At 48.9% G+C, this 26,035-nt stretch overlaps 1 protein-coding gene across 4 annotated transcripts in view; it reads left to right on the top strand.

Moving 5' to 3' along the window:
* LOC139229761 (flotillin-1-like) overlaps positions 1 to 26,035 on the top strand; it is a 55,930-nt gene that overhangs the window by 5,268 nt on the left and 24,627 nt on the right. For all 4 annotated transcript variants that reach the window (XM_070861335.1, XM_070861332.1, XM_070861334.1 and 1 more), the window contains exons 2-5: positions 8,341 to 8,410; positions 19,203 to 19,278; positions 21,320 to 21,410; positions 25,847 to 25,990. In XM_070861335.1, coding sequence (XP_070717436.1) covers positions 8,365 to 8,410; positions 19,203 to 19,278; positions 21,320 to 21,410; positions 25,847 to 25,990 — 357 coding nt within the window. In that variant the 5' untranslated portion in view covers positions 8,341 to 8,364. The remainder of the gene's footprint in view (positions 1 to 8,340; positions 8,411 to 19,202; positions 19,279 to 21,319; positions 21,411 to 25,846; positions 25,991 to 26,035) is intronic.

Genomic DNA, 26,035 nt, shown 5'->3' with positions numbered 1-26,035 from the left:
TGGCATCTGCCTTGGGTGTCGGCCGTGACTCAGTGGGTAGCACACTTGTCTCCGAGTCAGGAGGACGTGGGGTCAAGCCCCTCTCCGGCGATTTGAGCACAAAATTCCAGACCGACACTCCCAGTGCAGTACTGAGGGAGCGCTGCACTGTCAGAGATGTCATCTGCTCTCTCAGATGGACATTAAAAAAAAAACCCACAGCATTGTTTTGAAAAAGAGCACGGGTGTCCTGACCAATATTTATCCCTCAACCAACACCTTTAAAAAAAACCTAACACATCATGTGGTCATTATCACACTGCTGTTTGTGGGAGCTTGCTGTGCGCAAAATTGGCTGCCGCGTTTCTCACATTTATAACAGTGACTATGTTCCAAAAGTATTTCATTGGCCGTAAAGCACTTTGGGATGTCCTGAGGTTGTGAAAGGCGCTATAGAAATGCAAAGCTTTCTTAGCATCATGCTTCTATTAGCTACAGCCTGGGGGCCCCCTCAAGTGCCCCAATTTTACTCCTCCCCTCTAATCAGGAGCCCCGTGTCGGACATTTTAATTCCGAATAAACGGATAGTGCTACCTGATGTAGTTACTCAATATTTAAATTTTATTAACCGCTCTAATCACTCCCTTTTTTAAAAAAAACAATTATATTGAGAAACCCAAGTCCAGGCCAAAGCTATGCAATGTGACATAGCGTGTCAGCTGCAATAGAGTAAGAAAGATGAGGTAAATTAGCTGATGGCAACTTGGGCGTTAAAAATTGTAGCTTGTAGGCAGATTGAGAATGCCGAGAGGAGGAAAAGAAAGACTTGCATTTTTCTATAGCGCCTTTCATGACCACTGGACGTCCCAAAGTGCTTTACAGCCAATGAAATACTTTTGAGAGTGCAGTCACTGTTGTAATGAAGCAGCCAATTTGTGCACAGCAAGCTCCCACAAACAGCTATGATAATGACCAGATCATCTGTTTTGGTGATGTTGATTGAGGGATAAATATTGGCCCAGGACACCGGGGATAACCTCTTCTTCAAAATAGTGCCATAGGATCTTTTACGTCCACCTGAGAGAGCAGCCGACCTTAGTTTAATGTTTCATCCAATGACCCACAGTTGACACCCAAGAAGAATGTGTGGGACGCTGTGTGTGTGTGGGACGCTGTGTGTGTGTGGGACGCTGTGTGTGTGTGGGCGTGCGTGGGACGCAGTGCGTGCGTGTGTGGGACGCAGTGTGTGTGTGACGCGTGACGGGACGCAGGGACAGTGAGCGAGCGTGCAGAAAGTGTGTGTGACAGTGAGTGAGGGCGCAGGGAGGAAGGGTTGTCTCGGGAATAAGCCAAGTTCAAAGTTGCAATAACCATTGTGTCATTGAGTTTTAAAACAAAATTTGTATCTGTATAGTGCCTTTAACATAATGAAACATCCCAAGGTGCTTCACAGGATCAATTATCAGACAAAATTTGACTTCAAGCCACAAGGAGATATTAGGGCAGATGACCAAAAACTTTAGTTAAGGAACGTCTTAAAGGAGAAGAGAGTTGAAGAAGTTTAGGGAGAGAATTCCAGAGTTTAGGGCCCAGGCGGCTGAAGGCAGGAGGCCAGAATTGGAGGAGTGCAGATATTTCGTGGGGTTGGTGGGACTGGAGGAGATTACAGCGATAGGGAGGGGCGAGGCCATGGAGGGATTTGAAAACAAGGATGAGAATTTTAAAATCGAGGCGTTGCTTAACCTGAAGCCATTGAAGGTCAGCGAGCACAGGGGTGATGGGTGAGCGGGACTTGGTGCGAGTTAGGACACGGGAGAAGGAGAATTGCATTTATGTAACACCTTATTGCGTCTCTCTGAAATATCTTGAAGCTTCTCACATATATTGAGTTACTTCGGAGTGCAGGAATAGTTAAGTCGGATAAACTAGTGACGGGTAAGATTGCAGTGGAGCCACAGTTGAAAGTTTAGAACATAAGAACTAGGAGCAGGAGTCGGCCATGCAGTCCCTTGAGCCTGCTCCGCCATTCAATAAGATCAGCTCCACTTTCCTGCACTGTCCCCTTGATTACCTTAATATCCAAATTTAGGCTTGATGTGTGAATGAACTCGTGCGAGTCTGCTTGTTTCTCCTTGTATTTCATTTGTACAACAACAACAACTTGCATTTATATATGGCGCCTTTAGTGTCAGAAAAACATCGCAGTGGGGTTCCGCAGGGCTCAGTACTCTGCCCCTTGCTTTTTGTGGCATACATCAATGAGCTAGACTTGAATATAGGGGGTATGATTTAAGAAGTTTGCAGATGACACTAAAGTAGGCTGTGTGGCTGATAATGAAGAAGAAAGCTGTAGGCTGCAGGAAGATATCAGTGTACTGGTCAGGTGCGCAGAAAGGTGGCAAATGGAATTCAATCCGGAGAAGTGTGAGTTAATGCATTTGGGGAGGGCTAACAAGGAAAGGGGATACACATTAAATGGTAGGACACTGAGCAGTGTGGAGGAACAAAAGGGACCTGGGAGTCCACAGATCCCTGAAGGTAGCAGGCCAGGCAGATAAGATGGTTAAGAAGGCATACGCAATGCTTGCCTTTATTAGCCGAGGCAAAGAGTATAAGAGCAGGGAGGTTATGCTTGAACTGTATAAAACACTAGTTAGGCCACAGCTAGAGTACTGCGTGCAGTTCTGGTCACCACGTTACAGGAAGCAATGGAGAGCGCACAAGAGGAGATTTCCGAGGATGTTGCCGGGAGTGGAGAATCTTAGCTATGAGGGCAGATTGGATAGGCTGGGTTTGTTTTCCTTGGAATAGAGGAGGCTGAGGGGAGACCACATTGAGGGGTATAAAATGATGAGGGGCCTAGATATAGTGGATAGAAAGGGTCTATTTCCTTTAGCAGAGGGGTCAACCACCAGGAGGCATAAATTAAAAGTAATTGGGGGGTGGTTTAGAGGGGATTTGAGGGGAAATTTCTTCACCCAGAGGTTGGTGGGGGTCTGGAACTCACTGCCTGAAAGGGTGGTTGAGGCAGAAACCCTCACCACATTTAAAAGGTACTTGGATGTGCACGTGAAATGGCGTAACCTGCAGGGTTACAGACCTAGAGCTGGTGAGTGGGATTAGGCTGGAGCATGTTGTTGGCCGGCTTGGACACAATGGACCGAAATGGCCTCCTTCCGTGCGGTAAACTTCTATGATTTCTATGATCACAAGGCGCATCACAGCGTAATCAAACAAAAATGGACACCACGACAAAGGTGGAGCTATTAGATGGGATATTCCCAGGGCAATTTGCTGGTGTCTCTCAGTTCTATCTGCTTTCTGTGCTTTCTGAATAAAACCTGTTATTCAAAGCTGGTCTGGGATTAGGTATTTCATAGAATACGCCGCCCCCACCCCTTCTCTCCCTACTCCAATAACATCACACACTGTTCAAACTCCTCTGTCCTAGTCTGTGATGACACTGGGAGCAGGGACTGTACAGAAATCATTTGCAGCACCAAGGGAATGCTGCCTTGCCGGAGGTGTCGATAAGGCATTAAACCGTGTGTCTGTTAAGGTGGGAGTGACAAAAGCAGGCAGTTCTTCCGCAGTCCTGGTCACCATTCCTCCCTCAACGTGCAGCAAAACCATCCCCTCCCTCTGCCCGATTCACTGGTCGCTTATCTTGTGGGACGTTGCTGATGGAAGAGGTAACGTACTGCGGCCGCACTTTCAGTGACCCGATCAGATGCTGTGCCAGCGTAAATGTTTCAGCGTCTGAAATCTGTGTGAAGGGAATACCGTCGTAGAGGCAGCAGCAGGAGACGTGAGATGGTCACTTGTCTGTGTGGGTGGGGGCAGGACTGAGGGGCCTGGAAAGAAATTGCAGACGTTTTGAGAATGAACGACGGGTGTGAAAAAGGAAGGGAGAGCGAGAGAGCGCGCACGGGGGACAGAGGTCGTGCATGAGCGAAAGAGGGGAGGAAGGCAGTAGAGGTGGTTCGAGGCCCTGATGGTTCTCCTTGGAGCAAAGGAGGCTGAGGGGAGATTTGATGGAGGTGTACAAGATTATGACGGGTTTGGATAAGGTAGACAAAGGCCCAGTAGCTGATGGTACAAAGACTAGCGGACACAGATTTAAGGTTTTGGGCAAGAGATACGGGGGGGGGGGGGGAATTATACAGGGGGTTTGTGAGGAAGAACCTTTTATGCAACGAATGGTAATGACCTGGAACTTGCTGCCGACGTGGGTGGTGGAAGTGGAGACGATCAATGATTTCAAACGGAAATTGGATCGGCACTTGAGGGAAATAAACTTGCAGGGTTATGGGGATAGAGCGGGGGACTGGGACTGACTGGATTGCTCGACAGAGAGCCGGCATGGACTCGCTGGGCCGAATGGCCTCCTTCTGTGCCGTACTGACTCTGTTACTGTATGGCCAGGGAGGGCGAAGGGGCAGCCTGCTGCCTCTTGGCTCTCAGCCCATGGCAGATATGTTGAGCCGTGTGACTCTGGGCCTCCATTTACCACCCAACACATAGGTAGTAATGTGGGAATACATTTATGTTGGTTGTTAAAGAAAAGATGATTATTTGCCGAAAAAAAGAATCTTTGGCTTGGAGGGAAGGAAGATCAGCCCGGATTTCCCCTCCTAGTCACCGCCCAGTGACTTGTGTCCCAAAAATACTCCGAGCCGGCACAGGCTCGTTGGGCCGAGTGGCCTTCCTCGGTCCTGTAAGATTCTACGTTTCTGCATCAGGTGGGGCCAGGAGCAGGTATGGGTGCGTTGCACCCCATGGTTGAATGGTTACACTCGAAGTATGACCCACTTGGAAGGACCCAGCATCTGTGGAAGTGCAGCACAGCAAGGAGTGCACACCTTCAGGCGAGGTGGGGCGGTAAGTGGAGGGCGCCAAGGCAGGCGGTGCGGGAAAGGTCACGGATATTGCTTTACAGAGAGTCTATGAGGAGGCGAGTGCCAGTCTTGGATCACGGGCCTTGACAGAGAGGGTGCTGAGTATCCAGGTTTCGAGAGAAACTCGAGAACGGGAAGAGGCAGATTAGCACTTTTAAGAGACCAGCCTTACTGTCAAGTGGAGGGAGCCTGGCATCGTAGAATCTCACTGTGCAGAAGGAGGCCATTCGGCCCATCGTGCCTGTGCCGGCTCTTTGAAAGAGCTGTCGTGCTTAGTCCCCCCCCCCCCCCCCCCCATCCCCAGCTTTTTGTCTGTAATCCTGTGTTTTGGGCTATGGCCCAGACTCCGCACAGTCCCGACTGGCACGAGTCCAGTGGTGCAGTGAGTTAATTGCTGCTGCAAAGCAGGAACGGGCATCTGTCCAGCTCATTGCCTTATCGCCCTGATTGTACTCGATCATTTAGTGTTCAGATGATGCCAAGTTTGAATGATAAAAGCCTGTAGGTTGAAAGAGAGAAAGACTTGCATTTCTACAGTAATGAAAGAAAGACTTGCATTTATATAGCGCCTTTCACGACCACCGGACGTTTCCAAGCGCTTTACAGCCAATGAAGTACTTTTGGAGTGCAGTCGCTGTTGTAATGTGCAAAACGCGGCAGCCAATTTGCGCACAGCAAGCTCCCACAGGCAGCAATGTGATAATGACACAGGTAATCTGTTTTTGTTGTGTTGATTGAGGGATAAATATTGGCCCCAGGATACCGGCGGTAATTCCCCTGCTCTTTTTCGAAATAGTGCCACAGGATCTTTTACAGCCAGTTGAAAGAGTAGACGCCGCCTCAGTTTAACGTCTCATCCGAAAGACGGCACCTCCGACAGTGCAGCGTTCCCTCAGCACTGCACTGGAGTCTCAGCCTAGATTTTATGTGCTCAGGTCCCTGGAGTGGGCCTTGAACCCAAAACCTTCTGACTCCGATGTGATCGTGCTACCCACTGAGCCACAGCTGACACCGAGACAGGGCGATGGTATAGATAGTACCATTAGCAGGAGGGTATCCGAGGACAGATACGCAGCTGACACTGTTGGAGTTGCAAGAAGACGAAAGGGGAAGGTGAGGAGTTCCACTCGGGGCACGGATGTGTTAGCCAACCCCCGATGAGCCTCGAAAGGCAGCAAGCTGATGACCATGAGAAGCGCCCACGGTCTAGCAGGATAGGTAGCGGGAACGGCAACGCCGATCACCATGTCCCTCCGCAACACCCAGCGAATGAACACTCGAGACCAGGAGAGGCAAGCCCACTTCTTATCACACCCCCGTCCGTCCCTCGGTACAGATCGAGCATACAACCCAGGGATTCACCTGGCCTATATGGCTGGGTATGCCCATCATTTGGTGTCCTCAACATTGGCAATGGGGCTGGGAGCAGAGGAGGAGGGCGACTCCCGGTTTTCGATGGACAGTCAGAAGTCTCCACCTGCAGATTATAGTGGGTCTTTGTAGTTTGACGGATATCTGTAGGGGAGTGCTTCAAGTTCTGCACTGCAGCCAAAAGGGATCAGTGTTCTTTCAAGTGTTGGGCCAGCCCGGAGAATAGCTGGGCTGGGTTCCAAACAACAGGGTTGGAAGTGAGTCAGTATCTGGCTTGTCAGGAGCATAAACATCGGCATCGACCTCCTGGGCCGATTGGCCAGTTTCTGTGCTGTAAAGGTTCTGTTGAAGGGTGAATGACCATTGTTTCTTGCTGGTACAGCAGCCGGCTTCCGTTTCGAGACTTGATGTGGGATTTGCTTCTGTGCAGTGCTGGGGCCAGGCGTTTACAGAGAACTTTGCAACCTTCTGTTCTTCTGGGAAAGTGCAAACGGAACTTATTGAGGTGTATAAAATTATGAGGGGCCCAGACTGAGTGGATAGGAAGGACCTATTTCCCTTAGCAGAGGGGTCGAAACCAGGGGGCATAGATTTAAAGTAATTGGTAGGGGGTTTGAGGGGACATTTTTTTCCACCTAGAGGGTGGTGGGGGTTTGGAACTCACTGCCTGAAAGGGTGGTAGAGGCAGAAACCTCAACGCATTTAAAAAGTACTTGGATGTGCACTTTAAAGTGCTGTCACCCACAGGGCTATGGACCAAGAGCTGGAAAGTGGGATTAGGCTGGATAGCTCTTGGTCGGCCAGCACAGACACGATGGGCTGAAATGGCCTCCTTCCGTGCTGTAAATTCCTATGATTCTATGAACGGGGTGGCCTAATGCTGCCGTCTGGGATTTTCCATCGTTCGGTCAGGCATGCGAGCTTTGCTCGGCGCTGACAGGTTAGTTCTGAATTCCTCCTGAGGTTCCAAGCTACACCGTGCAGTGGTAACTGTATTGTCTTTCATCAACCTGAAGGATAAGGACAACTGCAGGACCTTCTCCACGGCCGACTGCCCCTTTCTCTGCACCCGCCCCCTCCCTTCCCACCATCGCCTCCAAGAAGTGTGAAGAGCTCACGAATTCCCTCACTTCTTAAGATTGAGTCCATGCGTATGACTGCATCATGTCTTCTCCCCATCCATTCCAGACTGACCCCAACCCCTGCCCCCACCACTCCATCAGCAGTTTCACCTCATCCCCTCTAAGCTCATCCTCATCCATCTCTTACTGCCTTGAACCCCACCCCACTCAACTCCCCCTCCCTGCAACACGCTAGCTGGCATTGTTAATGACGTCATTTCCTCAGGCACTGTCCACCCTTTTGAAACCACCGTCATCAGCGCCCCCCCCCCCCCCCCCCATAATAGCCCACCCTCTATCTGTGCTCTCCAACTGCAAACCTTACTGTCCTTACTTCTCTTAAGTTCCTTGAACGTGCCATTGCCTCCCAACTCTGCACCCATCTCTTTTTTTCAAAACTCCCTGTTCCAATGCCACCAGTGCAGAGGCTTACAGGATTTGTCACCCCCACCCCCACCCCCTCCCCTTCCCCCATGCTCGCTGACCTACGTCGGCTCCCAGTCCGGCAACGCCTCGATTTTTAACGTTCCCATTCTTCTTTTCAAATCCCTCCATGGCCTCGCCCCCTCCCTACCTTTTGTAATTTCCTCCAGCCCCAGAACCCACTGAGATCTCTGCACTCCTCCAATTCTGGTCTCTTGTGCATCCCCGATTTTTTTTGCTCCAGCTTTGGCAGACGTGCCTTCAGCTGCCTGGGGCCCTAAGCTCTGGAACTCCCTCCCTAAACCTCTTTGGCACGCTCCTCCTTTAAGGCGCCCCTTAAATTCTACCTCTTTAACCAAGCTTTTGGTTACCTGTCCTGGCTGGTTGTCAAATGTTGTTTGATAATCGCTCCTGTGAAGCGCCTAGGGGTGTTTTACTCGGTTAAAGGAGCTTTGTCAATGCTTGCTGTTGCTGCATTTTGCTGGTGTATGTGGGCTTGCTGTGAGCTGATGGATCTAATTAATGCATTTCCCCTTTATTTTTTTCAGGATTCTCTTAACCGACGCTTCAACATGTCATTCCACACGTGTGGTCCCAACGAGGCCATGGTAGTTTCAGGTACGGTCACGCCGCTCCTGTTCAGTCGTGTTCTGTATAATCGTCCGGACTTTTCGGCTGCATAGGGCATCGCGACCGACCCACTGCTGTTGTCGCCCAGCAATCCTCACGGGTGCAGCTAGCACTAGTCTGCGATCAAGGGCCCTGGCTAATTCTTCAAGTCTCTCGCCCCACCCCACCCCCCCCCTATTCCTCCCCCCTCCCCAATCCTGAGGCTCATTGTAATACCCCTAACGGCAGAGATCAACTAATGAAGCAGAGACCAGGGGCTCAGCTGTCGGAGGAGCCAGAGTGAATGGAAAAGGATAAGAAAGAACTTGCATTTACACAGTCCTTTTCTCGACCTCAGGATGTCCCAGAGCACGATACAGCCAATTAAGTACTTTTTAAACAGCATGGGCCACCTTGACCTGTGTGAGAACACCACTGCAGGTCGGGGCTATAGATCGAGCTGGAGCATCGTGGGCGAAGGTGTGGCGAATGAGGGTACGGGGCCACACGGGCCTTCCCACACTGCTATATGTGTGCGCACTAGATCCGTGCAGCAGAGCAGGTCTCCAGTCGTCCTGGTTCAACCCTTGCCACTGGGTAAAGGCCGAGCTCTGTCTAGCCCGTGTGGTGGCTGATGTGCAACAGTCACCACACGTTAAAAAAAATCCACACACAGGCATCTTCCACCCCCTCAACTGGAGTTCAGGACTGGAACATCGGGTCCTTCATTGAAACATCTGTAAACTCTTGTGGAAGCAAGTCATCCTCGTTCGAGGGACCACCTATGATATGATTTTGAAATGTAGTCATTGTTGTAAGGTCTCACAAACAGCAATGAGATAATGACCTGATAATCAGTTTTTTTTTTAAGAGATGTTGATTGAACGGCAGAAATTGGCTCAGGACACTGGGAATAACTCCCCCACTCTTCCAAATACTGGTCCAGAGATCTTTTACGTCAACCTGAGAGAGCAGACGGGGCCTCGGTTTAACGTCTCCTCTGAAAAACGGCATCTCCGACAGTGTGGGGAGTGGGTTGGGGGCAGAGGTAGAAGTCGCTGGTATACAAACGAGGCTAGCAGGTTGAGAAAGTACAGGATGTGCTTATTTTAAAAAGGGAAACACATTTGTTGAATTATCCCAAGTTTGCGAGGAGATTCTCACCTGTTATGACTTGGTCTCTGTACTGAGCACTTTAAAAAGAAACAAAAGAAGGACTTGGATTTATATAGCGCCTTTCACGACCACCGGATGCCCCATACTGCTTTACAGCCAATAAGGTACTTTTGGAGTGTTGTAATGTGGGAAACGCGGCAGCCAGTTTGCGCACAGCAAGATCCCACAAGCAGCACTGTGATGATGGCCAGATAAACTGTTTTTGTGATGTTGATTGAGGGATAAATATTGGCCCCAGGGCGCCGGGGATAACTCCCCTGGTCGCCTTTGAAATGGTGCCATGGGCTCTTTTACGTTCTCCTGAGAGAGCAGAGTTGGTTTAACATCTCATCCGAAAACTGAAAGACACTCCCTCAGCACTGCACTGGAGTGTCAGCCTACATTTTTGTGCTCCAGTCCCTGGAGTGGGAGTTGAACCCACAACCTTCTGACTCAGGTGAGGGTGCTACCCACTGAGCCACAGCGGCAGTGCATAAGGTTCTGTATTGGTAGGAGGCACTGTGGGAGTGACCACCCCCACTTCCTGTTTACAGTGGCAGAGTTACAGTCGCAGTTTGACTCTCTTTAATTGATGTCGTGCACCTTGTGTTTCCCATGCTTCCCGCTCGCCCGTCTTCACTGCCCGTGTCCCAACTCGCACCAAGCCCATCGTCTTTCCCCGTGCTCGCTGACCTACATTGGCTTTCGGCTCTGGCAATTCCTCAATTTTAAAATTTTCGTCCTTGTGTTCAAATCCCTCCATGGCTTCATCCTTCTCTATCTCTGTAACCTCCTCCAGCCCCAAATCCCTCCGAGATCTCTGCACTCCTCCAATTCTAGCCTGCTGCACATTCATGGTTTGAATTGCTCCACCATTAGAGGCCATGCCTTCAGCTGTCAAGACCCTAAAACTCTGGAATTCCCTTCCTAAACACCTCTCCTCCTTTTATAATGTTCCTTAAATCCTACCTCTTCGCTGCTCTGATTTCTCCTTATGTGGCTCAAATGTTGTCTGATGACGCTCCTGTGAAGCGGCTTGGGACGTTTTACCAAGTGAAAGAAAGAAAGACTTGGATTTATATAGCGCCTTTCATGACCACCGGATGTCTCAAAGTGCTTTACAGCCAATGAAATACTTTTGGAGTGTAGTGGCTGTTGTAAGGTGGGAAACGCGGCAGTCAATTTGCGCACAGCAAGATCTCACAAACAGCCAGGTGATAATGATCAAATCGTCTGTTTTTGTTAATGTTGCTTGAGGGATAAATATTGGCCCAGGACACCCGGGGATAACTCCCCTGCTCTTCTTCGAAATAGTGGCCATGGGATCTTTTACGTCCACCTGAGAGAGCAGCCGGGGTCTCGGTTTAACGTCTCATAAAGGCACTATATAAATCCAAGTTGTTTTATGTGTCTATGTGCACGTGGGGCAGTTGGAACAGCAAGAACCTTTGCTTGAAGCCAGAAATCTGGGTCACGTAGTCCAAAAGTTTCCCAGAACAGCGTACCATGAAAACCCTCATTAACCATGATAGCGTCCCCACCAATGCAATGGCAGGTGACTTTTTGCATGGACTTTTATATAAAAAAAAAAATGACTTGTGGTTTTACAGGGCCTTTTAATGTAAGAAAGAATGAAAGAACTTGCCTTTATGCCATTCAGGACCTCCCAAAGCACTTTACAACCAAGTACTTTTGCAATGTAGTCTCTGTTATAATGTAGGAAACACGGCAGCCAATTTGCAAACAGCAATGCGATGATGCAGAAGGGACAGGCTGATGCAGTGCACACCAGAAGTATTGTCTGTTGTGCGTACCCCATTCCATAAACCATGGTTTGATAAGTCCGTAACATCAAGTTCCCATGATACCCGAGGCTCATTCAGTGAGCAGTTAGTTCAGCCTTGCAGTTCAGCAAGGTCCCCGGTTTGAGACCAAGATTGTGCTGAGGTAAGATTGCTGGGTCATGCAATTGGCCCCAGTCTAGTGACTCCAGTAAGTGTGGGTCGACATCAGTCGAGGACAACATTGGCTGTCATGTACTCCCCACTTCCAAGGATCCGCTGACAACTGTCTGGTTCACATATAAAGAACAGGCGCTTGGTTGAGCACCCCTGGGACCCACTATCCAACAGAAAGATCAGAACTGATGAGGCCTCCTATCCCCACAGAAAGGTCACTGGTACTGATGGTACGCCTATCCCATAGGAAAGGTCACGATACCGATGGGAACCCTATCCAATAGGAAAGGTCACGATACTGATGGGAACCCTATCCAATAGGAAAGGTCACTGGTACTGATGGGACGCCTATCCAATAGGAAAAGTCACGATACCGATGGGAACCCTATCCCATAGGAAAGGTCACAATATCAATGGGACGCCTATCCCATAGGAAAGGTCACGATACCGATGAGACCCCTATCCCAACAGAATGGTCACTGGTACTGATGGAGCCCCTATCCCAACAGAAAGGTCACTGGTACTGATGGAGCCCTTATCCCAACAGAAAGGTCACGGTACCAATGGTAACCCCAAGAAGGATCTCACTGTATCGACTGGACCCCATACCCCAACAAGGAGTCTAGACAGGACAGGAGGGAAAGGGTGTTGGCAGGTTAGATGACCGTGGTCAGTCAACTAAGTTGTACAAGCTGTTCAGCTCGACGTCATAGTCCTATCCTCACCTGATGTCCCCACTCACCATGGGGTCAGTGGCTAGCTATCGGGAGCAGAGGCCTGTTTCTCTCGTCCCTCGCTTAACCTGGGGGACATTGTCAACCGCAGCATCCCTGCTGCTACCCCAGCTGGAATCTTCGGGGAATGTGCGGCTCGACTAGCCACTGGATTAACGGTGCTGAACCATCGTAGAGTGGGGTGGGAGGTGGGGGGGGGGCAGGTCGCCGACAGACCCTGGAGTTCAGAGGTTGCAGACGGCATGACTTGATGAAGTGCGTTTCAGAGTTGACGCGGACCAGAAACGAGGCTTGCTTTTATACACTTCCTCATCGTGGCCTGAAACTTACCAAAGGTGCTTCACGTACAATGCTGTCCTTTGAAGTGCAACGGCTGCTGTGTTGCAGTGAGGTCAGGTAACCCAGCATTTGAATGTGCGGCTTTCCTAGTCACTGTGGCTCGGCGTCACACGAGGTTTGACCCAGATTGATGCCAATTGCAAGTTTGGAAAAATATCTAATTGCAATTCAAGCGTGAAGCGTTCAAGATTCAGACAGTCGATCACAGGGCACACGTGCAAAGCTTTGCCTTGAATGTGCAGAGTTTTTGGTCTCCAGCTCGCTGTGCCTATCAAAGCTCAGTGTCGGAAATCCTGGGAAATGCTGAACTTAGAATGTGCCCAGTCATCATCCCAAGTCCAGGGTGGGTGGTGAAGCAATCCAGTTCTGGGCAGTGCATCTTAAGAAGGCTTTGGAGAAATTTACGATACTGGTTCTGGGAATGAGGGGTTACAGTTACAAGGTTAGACTGGAGAATAATAGAATCATAGAAATTTACAGCACGGAAGGAGGCCTTTTCGGCCTATCGTGTCCGCACTGGCCAGCAAAGATTTTTGAGCGATAAGGGAGTAAAGGGTTATGGGGAGTGGGCAGGGAAGTGGAGTTGAGTCCATGATCAGATCAGCCATGATCTTATTAAATGGCGGAGCAGGCTCGAGGGGCCAAATGGCCCACTTCTGCTCTTATTTCTTATGTTTTTATGTTTTTATGTTCAAAGAGCTATCTAGCCTAATCCCACTTTCCAGCTCCAGGTGTGTAACCCTGCAGGCGACGGCACTTCAAGTGCACATCCAAGCACTTTTTAAATGTGTTGAAGATTTCTGTCTCTACCACCCTTTCAAGCAATGAGTTCCAGACCCCCACCACCCTCTGGGTGAAAAAAATTCCACTCAAATTCCCTCTAAACCTCCTCCCAATTACTTTAAATCTATGCTCCCTGGTTGTTGACCCCTCTGCTAAGGTGAAAAGATCCTTCCTATTCACTCTATCCAGGCCCCTCACAATTGTAGACACCTCAATAAGGTCTCCCCTCAGCCTCCTCTGTTGCAAAGAAAACGTACCCAGCCGATCCAATGTTTAGCTGGGGTTGTTCTCCTTAGAGCAGAGAAGGTTAGAGGAGATTTGATAGAGGGGTTCAAAATCATGAAGGATTTGGATTGAGGAAATAACCATGAAAACAGCTTATTTTTTATCAACCCTCCAGCCAGAGCACACAGATTCAAGATGATAGGCAAAAGAACCAGAGGCGACATGAGGAAAAACCTTTTTACGCAGCGAGTGGTTAGGGTTTGGAAAGCACTGCCTGATAGGGTGGTGGATACAAATTCAATGGTAGTTTTCCAAAAGGAGTTGGATAAAGACTTGAAGGAGAACAAATTGCAGGGATATGGGGTAAGAGCGGGGGGAGTGGAACTAACTAGATTGCTCTTCGAAAGAGCCAGTGGAGACTCGATGGGCTGAATGGCCTCCTTAATACTGTATTATTCTATGAAGCGCAGTCTCCCCCCCCCCCCCCCCCCCCACCTATTGAACTGGAGGGGTGGTCAGCCTAACCAGCGATATAAAACAAGTTACTGATCGTATTTATCCACACACAGAACCCATACATATCTGCAGTGGCCTGCCACCCCTGCAAGTAATGAGGGAACGTTTCCCGCAGGTTTTGCTGGCAATCTTCCCGCGGCCCTACTGATGTCCCTCAACGTGATCGCTTCTAAACAGCCCTCTGCATTGTTATAAGACATCTTCCCACAATGGTATCTTGGCCTTTATTGCAAAGGGGATGGCGTATAAAAGTAGGGAAGTCTTACTACAGCCATATAAGGTATTGGTGAGGCCACACCTGGAATACTGCGTGCAGTTTTGGTTTCCATATTTACGAAAGGATATACTTGCTTTGGAGGCAGTTCAGAGAAGGTTCACTCGGCTGATTCTGGGAATGAGGGGGTTGACTTATGAGGTAAGGTTGAGGTAGGTTGGGCCTCTACTCATTGGAGATCAGAAGAATGAGAGGTGATCTTATCGAAACGTAAAATATTATGAGGGAGCTTGACAAGGTGGATGCAGAGAGGATATTTCCACTGATGGGGGAGACTAGAACTAGAGGGCATGATCTTAGAATAAGGGGCCGCCCATTTAAAACTGAGATGAGGAGAAATTTCTTCTCTGAGGGTTGTAAATCTCTGGAATTCGCTGCCTCAGAGCTATGGAAGCTGGGACATTAAGAAACTGTCTATTTCTGTCTTAAATTTATTTAAACGATAAGGGGCTATGGGGAGCGGACGGGGAAGTGGAGCTGAGTCCATGATCAGATCAGCCATGATCTTATTGAATGGCGGAGCAGGCTCGAGGGGCCGTATGGCCTACTCCTGTTCCTATTTCTTATCTTCTTATGTAAGTAGTGCGACATTTTCAGTTCTATAATTAGATGGCCGTCGCGAGCCCCTCAGAAGTTGCATTCGAGCCCAGCGAGCTCTGGCAGATATTTAAGCGGGCCCGCACTCCGATGACCTGCCGCTGGGTACAGTGTCAGCAGCTGGTGTCTTACCTGCCGTCAGTGTAATTACTCTTGGTAATCTATCCCCCACCTCTGCTGTTTCTCTCTGTATGCCACTAGTAAGCACTGTTGTGAAACACGATTCAACATTTTGTCCTGCTCCGCAACACAAGCTCCCTCCTATCTCTCCAAGTCGGCTCCTCAAGAATAACAGGGTTTTCTAGTTTCTGACGTACAGCGTGTCCTTTCTGTCGCTGCGTGATAATAAAAAAAAATCTTCAGTGAACGAGAGTCCTTTGGGTCGGCAACACAAAAGCTTTTCAGTATTTAGGACAGGGCTAGTCAGGAGTATCTCCATGTTTGCAGAGGTTGCTGGAAGGGCGTCGGTATTTGCAATTCATTCCATACAGAAAAGTTTGAAAATGCTAGTTTTAGTGACCTTGCGTCTCTTGCCAATTGAGCTTCACATAATCATAGAATGATTACAGCACAGAAGGAGGCCATTCGGCCCATCAAGCCCATGCTGTGGTCCTCTACAAGAGCACCTCAGCGAGTCCCACTCCCTTGCCCTTTCCCCGTAGCCCTGTGAATTTTTTTCCTTCAGGTACTTATCCAACTCCCTTTTGAGTCTGCCTCCGCCACCCTTTCAGGCAGTGCATTCCAGGTCCTAACCACTCGCTGCGGGCATTTTTTTTTTCCTCATGTCGTTTTTGGTTCCTCTGCCAATCACCTCAAATCTGTCTCCTCTGGTTCTCGACCTTTCCGCCAGTGGAAGTAGTTTTTCTCGATCGATTCTGTCTAGACCCATCATGATTTTGAACACCTCCTATCACATCTGCTCTCAACCTTCTCTGCTCTGAGCAACCCCAGCTTCTCCAGTCTATGCACGTAACTGAAGTCCCTCAGTCCTGGGATCATTCTTGTAAATCTTTTCTGCACCCCCTCTAAGGCTTTCACATCCTTCCTAAAGTGTGCTGCCCAGAATTGGATACAATACTCCAGTTGAGGCCGAACCGGTTCTTAAAGGTTCTTCATAACTTCCTTGCTTTTGTACACTACGGGCAGGATGTTCGAGGGGTTTGTGACCGGGTTTTCGCTGCATTTTGACCCTCCTTGGGGAAAGCTCAGCCGCAAAGCCCAGGCGAGATCCTCGGCTCGTTGTTTGCTGCGGCGGACGTGTAACGACACGGATTGCGTTACTGTGCGAGTTTCGCTACTCTTCAAACCCGTACGCCGCGCCCAGGACAGTGACAGCTGTCAGTGCTGCCCTCCCAGCAGCGGTATGTACGAAAACCTGCCAAAAAGGTAAGTTAAAGTTTTCTTTTTTTGCAGTGATTAGTTAGTATAGGGTCTTGTAATTTTTGGGGAATTTTTATCCACCCCCTTCCCCCGAGGCGCCTCTCGCAGCGCAGACGATCCCAGACTAAAGTTTCCGAAACTCACAATTTGCCCTGCGCATAATTGTGGAACGCCTCCAGACCCCATAGGCCAAAAGTTCGGCCTAAAAACCGTCGTGCAGCGAAAAGGGTAATTTTCACCTATCGCTACCTTTTTCGCCGAGAAAGCCCGCGATCCCGTAAGCTTTTTTTAACCGCTTTCTCAACTTGCCCTGCCACCTTCAATGATTTGAACACATATACCACCAGATGTCTCTGTTCGTGCAACCCTTGTAAGACACAGGATCGTATAAGCAGATTAGGAGGCCATTTGGCCCATCGTGCCTCTGCTGGCTCTCCGAAAGAGCTATCCATTAGTCTCACTTCCCTCTTTTTCACCCAAAGCTCTGCAAATGTTTGTGCTGCATTTATGTCTTCAGGTTTCATGACATTGTTCAGCCTGTCTGACGAGACCTCCTAATCTTACTGAATGGTCCGGAATTTGCAGTCAGCGGCGAAGCAACAGGGCTCGCCGCTGACCTCGAAGAAAGCTGCCCACAAAGATGTAGCGATCTCTGTGACATTGGTTTCAGCTGCCCCGGCCTTCGTTTGTATCTGGCACGAAATCGAGCGAATTGCCAACGTTTGAAACAATGATGTCATTAAGCAGCCAATCACATTGAAGAATTCTCAGACAGCACACCAGGAAGTAAAATACACAAATTATAATTTACTTTTTATAAATTTTACGGAGGGCGAAATAAAGATTGGGACATTCACATATGATTAAGGTAGCAGCTGAAATATCATGAACTTTAAAAAAAAAAAAAAAAAATTAGACATCCACAATCATTTTTTCAGGGCCGGAACGGTTGTCCCGCAGTCAGAACCCTGCTAAAAACCCAGTTACATCTCTTTCAACAAGGCTTGAAGTTTTAGAGGGTTTCTAACAGCAATATTCCATCGTAAAAGGGAACGTTTTATTCCTCAGTGTGATTTCAACTGAGTGCCGGCTCAGGGGAGTGCCACAGCGTAAGCTGTGTCGGAACAGTGAGTGACTGACTGCAACTTCAGTAAACCATCAGGGAATCGGTACAGACCACAGATTGGCATCATTACTCAAGAAACCATCAGAGAATCGGCACAGACAAGGGATTGATACCTTTTACCCGAATGGGTCATTTTCCGGTTGGCAAACAGTAACCAGTGGGGTGCCACAGGGATCGGTGCTGGGGCCTCAACTATTTACAATCTATATCAATAACTTGGATGAAGGGACCGAGTGTAATGTAGCCAAGTTTGCCAATGATACAAAGATGGATGGGAAAGCAAGTTGTGAGGAGGACACAGAATCTGCAAAGGGATATAGACAGGCTAAGTGGGTGGGCAAACATTTGGCAGAGAGAGTGTAATGTGGGAAAATGTGAGGTTATCCACTTTGGCAGAAAAAATAAAAAAGCAAATTATTATTTAAATGGAGAAAAATTACAACATGCTGCAGTACAGAGGGACCTGGGGGTCCTTGTGCACGAAACACAAACAGTTAGTATACAGGTAGAGCAAGGAATCAGGAAGGTAAATGGAATGTTGGCCTTTACTACAAGGGGGATGGAGTATAAAAACAGAAGTCCTGCTACAACTGTACAGGGTATTGGTGAGGCCACACCTGGAGTACTGCGTACAGTTTTGGTCTGCTTATATAAGGAGGGATATACTTGCATTGGAGTCAGTTCAGAGAAGGTTCACTCGGTTGATTCCTGAGATGAAGGGGTTGACTTATGAAGAAAGGTTGAGCAGGTTGGGCCTGTACTCAGTGGAGTTCAGTAGAATGAGAGGTGATCATATTGAAACATATAAGATAATAAGGGGGCTCAACAAGGTGGATGCAGAGAGGATGTTTCCACTCATGGGGAATCTAGAACTAGGGGACATAGTCTCAGATTAAGGGGTCGCCCATTTAAAACTGAGATAAGGAATTTCTTCTCTGAGGGCTGTAAATCTGTGCTTCCAGAGAGCTGTGGGAGGCTGGGTCATTCAATATATTTAAGGGGGAGAGAAACAGGTTTTTGAGCGATAAGGGTTATGGGGAGCGGGCAGGGATGTGGAGCTGAGCCCAAGATCAGATCAGCCATGATCTTATTGAATGGCGGAGCAGGCTCGAGGGGCCAAATGGTCTACTCCTGCTCCTATTTCTTATGTTCTTATAGCCTCCCTCCGTGCTGTATAATTCTATGAGTCATATAAAATGCTGCAATTTTATGTACTGGGCATGGTAGCATAGTGGTTATGTCGCTGTGCTAGTAATCCAGAGACCTAGACTAATGATCTGGATTCGTGAGTTCAAATCTCACCGAGAGCTGGGGAATTGAAATTCAGTTAATTAAATGAATCTAATTAAAAACCCATCTGGTTCACTAATGTGCTTTAGGGAAGGAAATTTGCTGCCCTACCTGGTCTAGTCAATGTGATTCCACTCTTAACTCTTGACTTTTTGGTTGACTCTTAACTGCCCTCTGAAATGACGGCTCACCACTACCTTCTCGAGGGCAATTAGGGATGGGCAATACATCTCGTGAACTAATCATTTGAAAAATATTCAGAGTCCAATCATGTCCTTCCCCTCCTCCTTCACTGACGACGCTCTGCCTAGGGCTTTCTCAACTGGATCCAAGGGCGGTCACGGAGGTGGGAGTGTTCATTCAATGATGTGAATTTGGAGAGACGGTCACTGAACGCCCTCTTTCGTGCTCTGATCTCTTTCAGGGTTCTGCCGATCCCCGCCGGTGATGGTTGCTGGAGGCCGAGTGTTCGTTTTGCCGTGTGTGCAGCAGATCGAGAGGTAATGACGTAGGGAGGATGACAACTGGTGGCGGCCGGAGGGAATGGAACTGGAGCAGACCTCCACTCGCCTTTTGTGGGGGGGTGGCGGGGGTATCTCCCGGCGAGTTCTCTTTCTCTCCTAATGAGACTTTGGTCTTCTGTTGTTTGTTTTTTTTTTCCTGATGTCACCGACTCGATCCAAAGTGCAGCTTCTTGGCCCCAAGTGACGCTTCTTCATTGGTCAGCCCAGGCAGCGTGTGAGTGGTGCCTTGATATTCGACAGTGGAGGGCATCGCAATCTCCTCCTCACCCGACGTCCACGCGCGCGCCGTCCAGCAGGGGTTCACTGCAGGAATAATCAGGTTCCTTTCCACCCGCCCACACGGCCCGAGTGACCGTTCTTCACTTGCCAGCTCCGGCAAGTGTCAGTATCGGCAAGCCACCGGAATCGTCACAACCAAGCCCGAGCTCCTTTCCTGATATTCACATGAGTACCTTCCAGCAGGGATTCACTGGAGAATGGGCCAGTGGGGGGGATCCCGGGCTTTGTGTTTTCTTTTTAAAGAGTTATTTTAATCCTCCCCACCCCCTCCTCTCTTGGCCACACCCTCCATTGAGAGTAAAGCACATGAAGACTGACAAGGTACTTGATGGAGCCACCACCTGTGAGGCTGCAGTGAGCCAGAAGGGTTAGGGAAGGAGGAGGAGGAAAGACTGGATTATACCGTCTAACATGGCCACGGCGAGATGTTTCCAGGCCTTCCTGTTTTGCCTGCTATTTTTCCGATTCTGAGGCTAAGTGTTGTGGCCATAACTCAGTCGGTCTCTCTTTGTCCAGCCTTGGTTCACGCCACTTGGCAATTTTGAGTGGGATGTGGTGGTAATGGACAGTGTCTGACCCACTGCACCATCCATTCCTTTTCCCCCTCTGGGACTGGGTGGTGCAGTGGGTCACACACTGTCCTTTCCCCCTCTGGGACTGGGTGGTGCAGTGGGTCACACACTGTCCTTTCCCCCTCTGGGACTGGGTGGTGCAGTGGGTCAGACACTGTCCTTTCCCCCTCTGGGATTGGGTGGTGCAGTGGGTCACACACTGTCCTTTCCCCCTCTGGGACTGGATGGTGCAGTGGGTCACACACTGTCCTTTCCCCCTCTGGGACTGGGTGGTACAGTGGGGGTCACACTGTCCTTTCCCCCCTCTGGGACTGGGTGGTGCAGTGGGTCACACACTGTCCTTTCCCCCTCTGGGACTGGGTGGTGCAGTGGGTCACACACTGTCCTTTCCCCCTCTGGGACTGGGTGGTGCAGTGGGTCAGACACTGTCCTTTCCCCCTCTGGGACTGGGTGGTGCAGTGGGTCACACACTGTCCTTTCCCCCTCTGGGACTGGGTGGTACAGTGGGGGTCACACTGTCCTTTCCCCCCTCTGGGACTGGGTGGTGCAGTGGGTCACACACTGTCCTTTCCCCCTCTGGGACTGGGTGGTGCAGTGGGTCACACACTGTCCTTTCCCCGGCTGGGACTGGGTTCAAATTGAGCTGAGGCTGATGGGATGTTCTGGTATAAGGGTCGTATTTGAAATGCGGTTGAGGTAGGAATGTGTTGCACAGGAAGGGAAAAGACCATTGTGTCCCATGGATAGTTTCGAGCCAGCCCCAGTGGGGTTTGGTTCACTGCGTCAACGTTGCTTCCGATTGGCACTAATTTATTAATCTCACCAAGATGGCCTGTGACTGAAAAGGAGAACGGTCTCACAGGTGGGGTGGGGTAATTCCACTTCTGCCCTTGAAGGTGTAGCATTGTGAGAAGTGTAAAGTGAGCTTTACTGAACATTTAACCCGCACGTGCCTGCGATAGAAAGCGTTCTGTTCCACTAACAACCCTCATTACAGCAAGCGCAAAATTCACACGGTTTAAAAATAAAAATGGGCAGTGTACAGGGACGGGGAGAAGCCAAGTTTCCAACATATCGAGTTGTCCCATAGAGTGACACCTGTGGCGGTGTAATCGCTTCCTGGGACTGTTCTGGCTCCTAACCTCTTTCTCTCTGCTCCTTTGTAGGATTTCCTTGAGCACTCTGACGCTGAATGTGAAAAGCGAGAAGGTGTACACGCGCCATGGTGTCCCGATCTCCGTCACAGGGATTGCGCAGGTACTGTACTGGGTGGGCCGCCTTTCAGCCTGGGATTAGTTGGGGCGAGTTAGTGGGGCTGTGTCAAACTGTTCCACTCCCGCCTCAACCAACAGCCACAACATCTTGCATTTATGTAGCGCCTTTAATGTAGTGAAACGTTGCAAGGCGCTTCACAGGTGTGTTATAAGGCAAAAGATTGACACCAAGGCACATAAGAAATTAGTGCAGATGAGCAAAAGATTGTTCAGAAGTAAGTTTTAAGGAGCGTCTTAAAAGAGGAAAGAGGTAGAGAGAGACGGAACGCACTAAAATGGTTTAGCCTCGGTGGCTGTTTGATTAGGAATGTCGTGTGTGCGTGATAGACAAAATGGAGCAGGTCATACGACACCTCGAGCCTGCTCTGCCTTGCAATAAGATCACGGCTGATCTTTGCCCTCAACTCCACTTTCCCGTCCCATCCCCATCTCCCTTGATTCGCCTCGAGTCCAGAATTCTATCGATCTCCGTTTTGATTATGCTCAACGGCTCAGCATCCACAGCCCTCTGAGGTAGAGAATTTCAAAAAGTCTCAAAGCCCTCTGAGTGAAGAAATTCCTCCTCATCTCTGTCTTAAATCGCCGACTCCTTATCCTGAGACACTGCCCCCGAGTTCTAGACTCTCCAGCCAGGAGGAAACAACCTCTCAGCATCTACCCTGTCAATCCGCCTCAGAATCTTATGTTTCAGTGAGATCACCTCTCATTCTTCTAAACTCCAGAGTATAGGCTCAATCTCCTCATTGGGCAACACCCTCATCCCAGGAATCAATCTTGTGAACCTTTGTTGCACCGCCTCTAAGGCAAGTATATCCTTGCTCAGATAAGGAGACCAAAACTGTACACAGTACTCTAGGTGTGGTCTCACCAAAACCTTACAGAATTGTAGCAAAACTTCCTTACTCTTGTACTCCAACCGCCTTGCAATAAAGGCCAACATGCCATTTGCCTCCCTAATTGCTTGCTGTGTAACTGCATGCTAACCTTCTGTGTTTCCTGTACGAGGATACCTAAATCTCCGAATACCAGCATTTAATAGTTTCTTCCCATTTAAAAAAAAATGTGGTGTGTGTATATAGATAACATATATATATAAATTCTTTTGACACTTTCTCTCCTGAGTGCTAACTCTCGCTTGCACTTTGCATTCGCAGTCACCAATTAACTTCTGATATTTCGATGCAGCAGCTAATCTTCTACTGCCAGCCCAGACTCTATGCTCTGTTTTACGAGCTCCCATTACTATCAATGAGAATACCCCCCACCACCCCCCTCCCCAACACACAGAAACACAACAAAATAACAAAAAAAAAAACACCTCTCATATTTAAAATTAATTGAAATTGAATTAAATGTTTGGGGGGGGGGGGGGGAAATACTTTTTGAAATTTATTAAAATGTTTTAAGATGGTTAAAGATAAACCTACCTGAATGGACAGGGTTTTTAATATAAAAATTTGTGATAAAATTAAATGTTTCTATGTTTTAAAACTCTTATGCTGGTAAAAGTAAGCTAGGCGTAAGAGCTTGAAGAACATTCGCTTTGCAGGAGTTGGGTAAATGGCTCTGTCTGCGAATGTCCTTCTCCCGGGGATGCGTGCTATCTGGCAAAACGCAAATGCCGGTTTTTTGTGCATGTGCATCCGGGTGCACACTTGTACACACCCGGAGAGACTGCAATTTATGGCCCAATAGCTGTTCCCAAATATGTCAGCCATGTCTCAGTTGGTAGCTGTGAATGACCAGGTAATCTCTCCCCCTTTTTTTTGTGATGTTGGTTGAGGAATAATTATTGACCAGGACGCCAGGGATAACTCTGCTGCTCCTCTCCGAAATAGTGGCCGTGGGATCTTTTCCGTTCACCTGAGGGCAGACGGGGGCCTCGTTTTAACGTCTCGTCAGAAAGGTGGCACCTCCGACAGTGCAGCACTCCTTGAGCACTGCACTGGGAGCGTCGGCCTGGATTTTGTGCTCAAGCCTCCGGAGTGGGACTCAAATCCACAACCTGCCGACTCCAGCCGAGTGTGCACTGCAGCCCAAGACTGTCGGTCATGAACAGATTTGATTTTCCACAAACTCCTGAGGATACACTCTGCATTAATGGCCTTCATTCTCTGCTAATGGCTTATCCGGTCTGCTGCGAAGATTGAATTAAGCCGCGCGCAGGAAGCCTGGGCAGTGCATTAATAACTGTTTGGCTCCATTTAAAATAGCCCAGGGCTGTGTTTCTGTACTTCGTGCACTGCCCATTAACCATTTCCATTGGAATCTGCACCTACACGAGTCAGCGGGGGCTCAATGCGCCCACATCCTGTTCTAAATAAGGCCTTTTCAGGTGCAGCAACGAAATCTCAATGTTTTTAGTCAAGCTGGTTCAAAGCCCTTCCCATTAACTCCCACTGCATGGAATTCCAATGGATTAAACCTCTCTCCAACCACATCTCTTTCGAAAGAAAGACTTGCATTTATATAGTGCCTTTCACTACTTCAGGACGTTCCAAAGCAGTGTACAGTCAATGAAGTACTTTTGTCACTGTTGTAATGTGGGAAACGCGGCAGCCAATTTGCACTCCACAAGCTCCCACAAACGGCAATGTGATAACGACCAGATTATCTGTTTTAGTGGTGTTGGTTGAGGGATAAATATTGGCCAGGACACAGGGGATAACTCCCCTGCTCTTCCTCAAAATAGTGGCCATGGGGTCTTTTACATCCACCTGAGCGAGCAGATGGGGCCTCGGTTTAACGTCTCATCCGAAAGACGGCACCTTTGACAATGTAGTGCTCCCATAACACTGCACTGGAGTGTCAGCCTAGATTTTTGTGCTCAAGTCTCTGGAGTGGGCCTTGAACCCATGACCTTCTGTCTCTGAGGCGATAGTGCTACCCACTGACCCACGGCTGACAAGTGATTAGGGCAGAATGCTAATGGATCAGAGCCCTTTCCACAACTCCCACTTTTCAGTCTCCCGGTTTGCTCTTGCATAAAGCGGAGGCTCCGTCCCAGCTTCGCTGAGCAGTCACCGAATTGGTGGTGTAGGCAGTTCCAACAAATGCATCCTACTTTGGATTGCTGTAAACACTTGGATCATTCATGGCACAGGATGGAATCCATTATTTATACCGGGGTGGTTAGTCTTCGATGGCGGGAGGATTTTAGGGCCATTAAAAGGCAGAAAATTGTGCTAGAAATTAGGCTTGGATCAGGAATTCTGCATAGTATGAGTGCATGGGGAGAGATTTGATCCATTGACATCTGTCCAGCAGGAGCAATTGGGAAGGAATTTGATCCCACTGTACAAGTCACAATGGGTCACATCCCTTCCCATTCATTCCCACTGTACAGATCCCAGCAGATTGTACCAACTCCCAGTCGCTCCCACTATACAGATCCCAATGGATCAAATGCCTTCTCAATTGGGATCTGTACAGTGGGAATGATTGGGAAGCAATTTGATGCAGGGATCTGTATAGTGGGAGTGACTGGGAATTAACAATCTGCTGGGATCTGTACAGAGGAAATGAATGGGAAGAGTTTGATCAGGGATCTGTATAGTGGAAACAATTGGGAAAGAATTTCATCCATTGGGATTTGTAGCAGTGGGATCAATTGGGAGCTGGTACAATCTGCTGGGATCTGTCCAGTGGGAATGAATGGGAAGGGTTTAATCCATTGGAATCTGTTCCCTGAAAGCAAATAGAAAAGAGTTTCATTGAGTGAAATTCTGCATAAGGATAAGAGAACCGTGCTCAGCGTGGCTCAGTGGGTAGCACTCTCGCCTCCGAGTCAGAAGGTTGTGGGTTCAAGTCCCACTCCAGGGACTTGAGAACATAAATCTAGGCTGACATTCCCAGTGCAGTACCAAGGGAGCGTTGCACTGTTGGAGGTGCCGTCTTTCGGATGAGACGTTAAACCAAGGCCCCGTCTGCTCTCAGGTGGACGTAAAAGATCCCATGGTACTATTTTGAAGAAGAGCAGGGGAGTTATCCCCGGTGTCTTGGCCAATGTTAATCCCTCAATCAACATAACAAAAACAGGTTATCTGGTCTTTATCTCATTGCTGTTTGTGGGAGCTTGCTGTGCGCAAATTGGCTGCTGCATTTCCCATTTTTCAACAGTGACTACACTGCAAAAGTACTTCATTGGCTGTAAAGCGCTTTAAGACGTCCGGTGGTCGTGAAAGGCGTTATGTAAATGCAAGTTTTTCTTTTACCTTGAGGTACTGTTTGGTGGGCCCACTGGGATGCTGTAGAGTGAGCTTGCTCCATCGGGATTAATCCTTTTGCCCATCTCCTCCCATTTTCACCGAAATGCTTCCCTGTGGGGAACATTTCCTTTGGGTCTTTTTGTATTTATGGAGCGCATCCCTGTTGGGTGCCGTTGAGCGCCTCCTCCCGAGTGACCTCTTCCTTTTGCAGGTGAAGATCCAGGGGCAGAATAAGGAGATGCTGGCGGCAGCCTGCCAGATGTTCCTGGGGAAGTCGGAGATTGAAATCGCCCAGATCTCCCTGGAGACGCTGGAGGGTCACCAGAGGGCCATCATGGCTCACATGACCGTGGAGGTAGGATTTGACCCCGTCTTCTTGCCCTACTTTGTGCGACCTTGA

This window comes from Pristiophorus japonicus, chromosome 19 (assembly GCF_044704955.1).
Source record: "Pristiophorus japonicus isolate sPriJap1 chromosome 19, sPriJap1.hap1, whole genome shotgun sequence".
Taxonomy (NCBI): Eukaryota; Metazoa; Chordata; class Chondrichthyes; family Pristiophoridae; genus Pristiophorus; species Pristiophorus japonicus.
The sequence above is the reverse complement of the archived record's forward strand: the minus strand, read 5'-3'. Positions and strand labels throughout refer to the sequence as shown.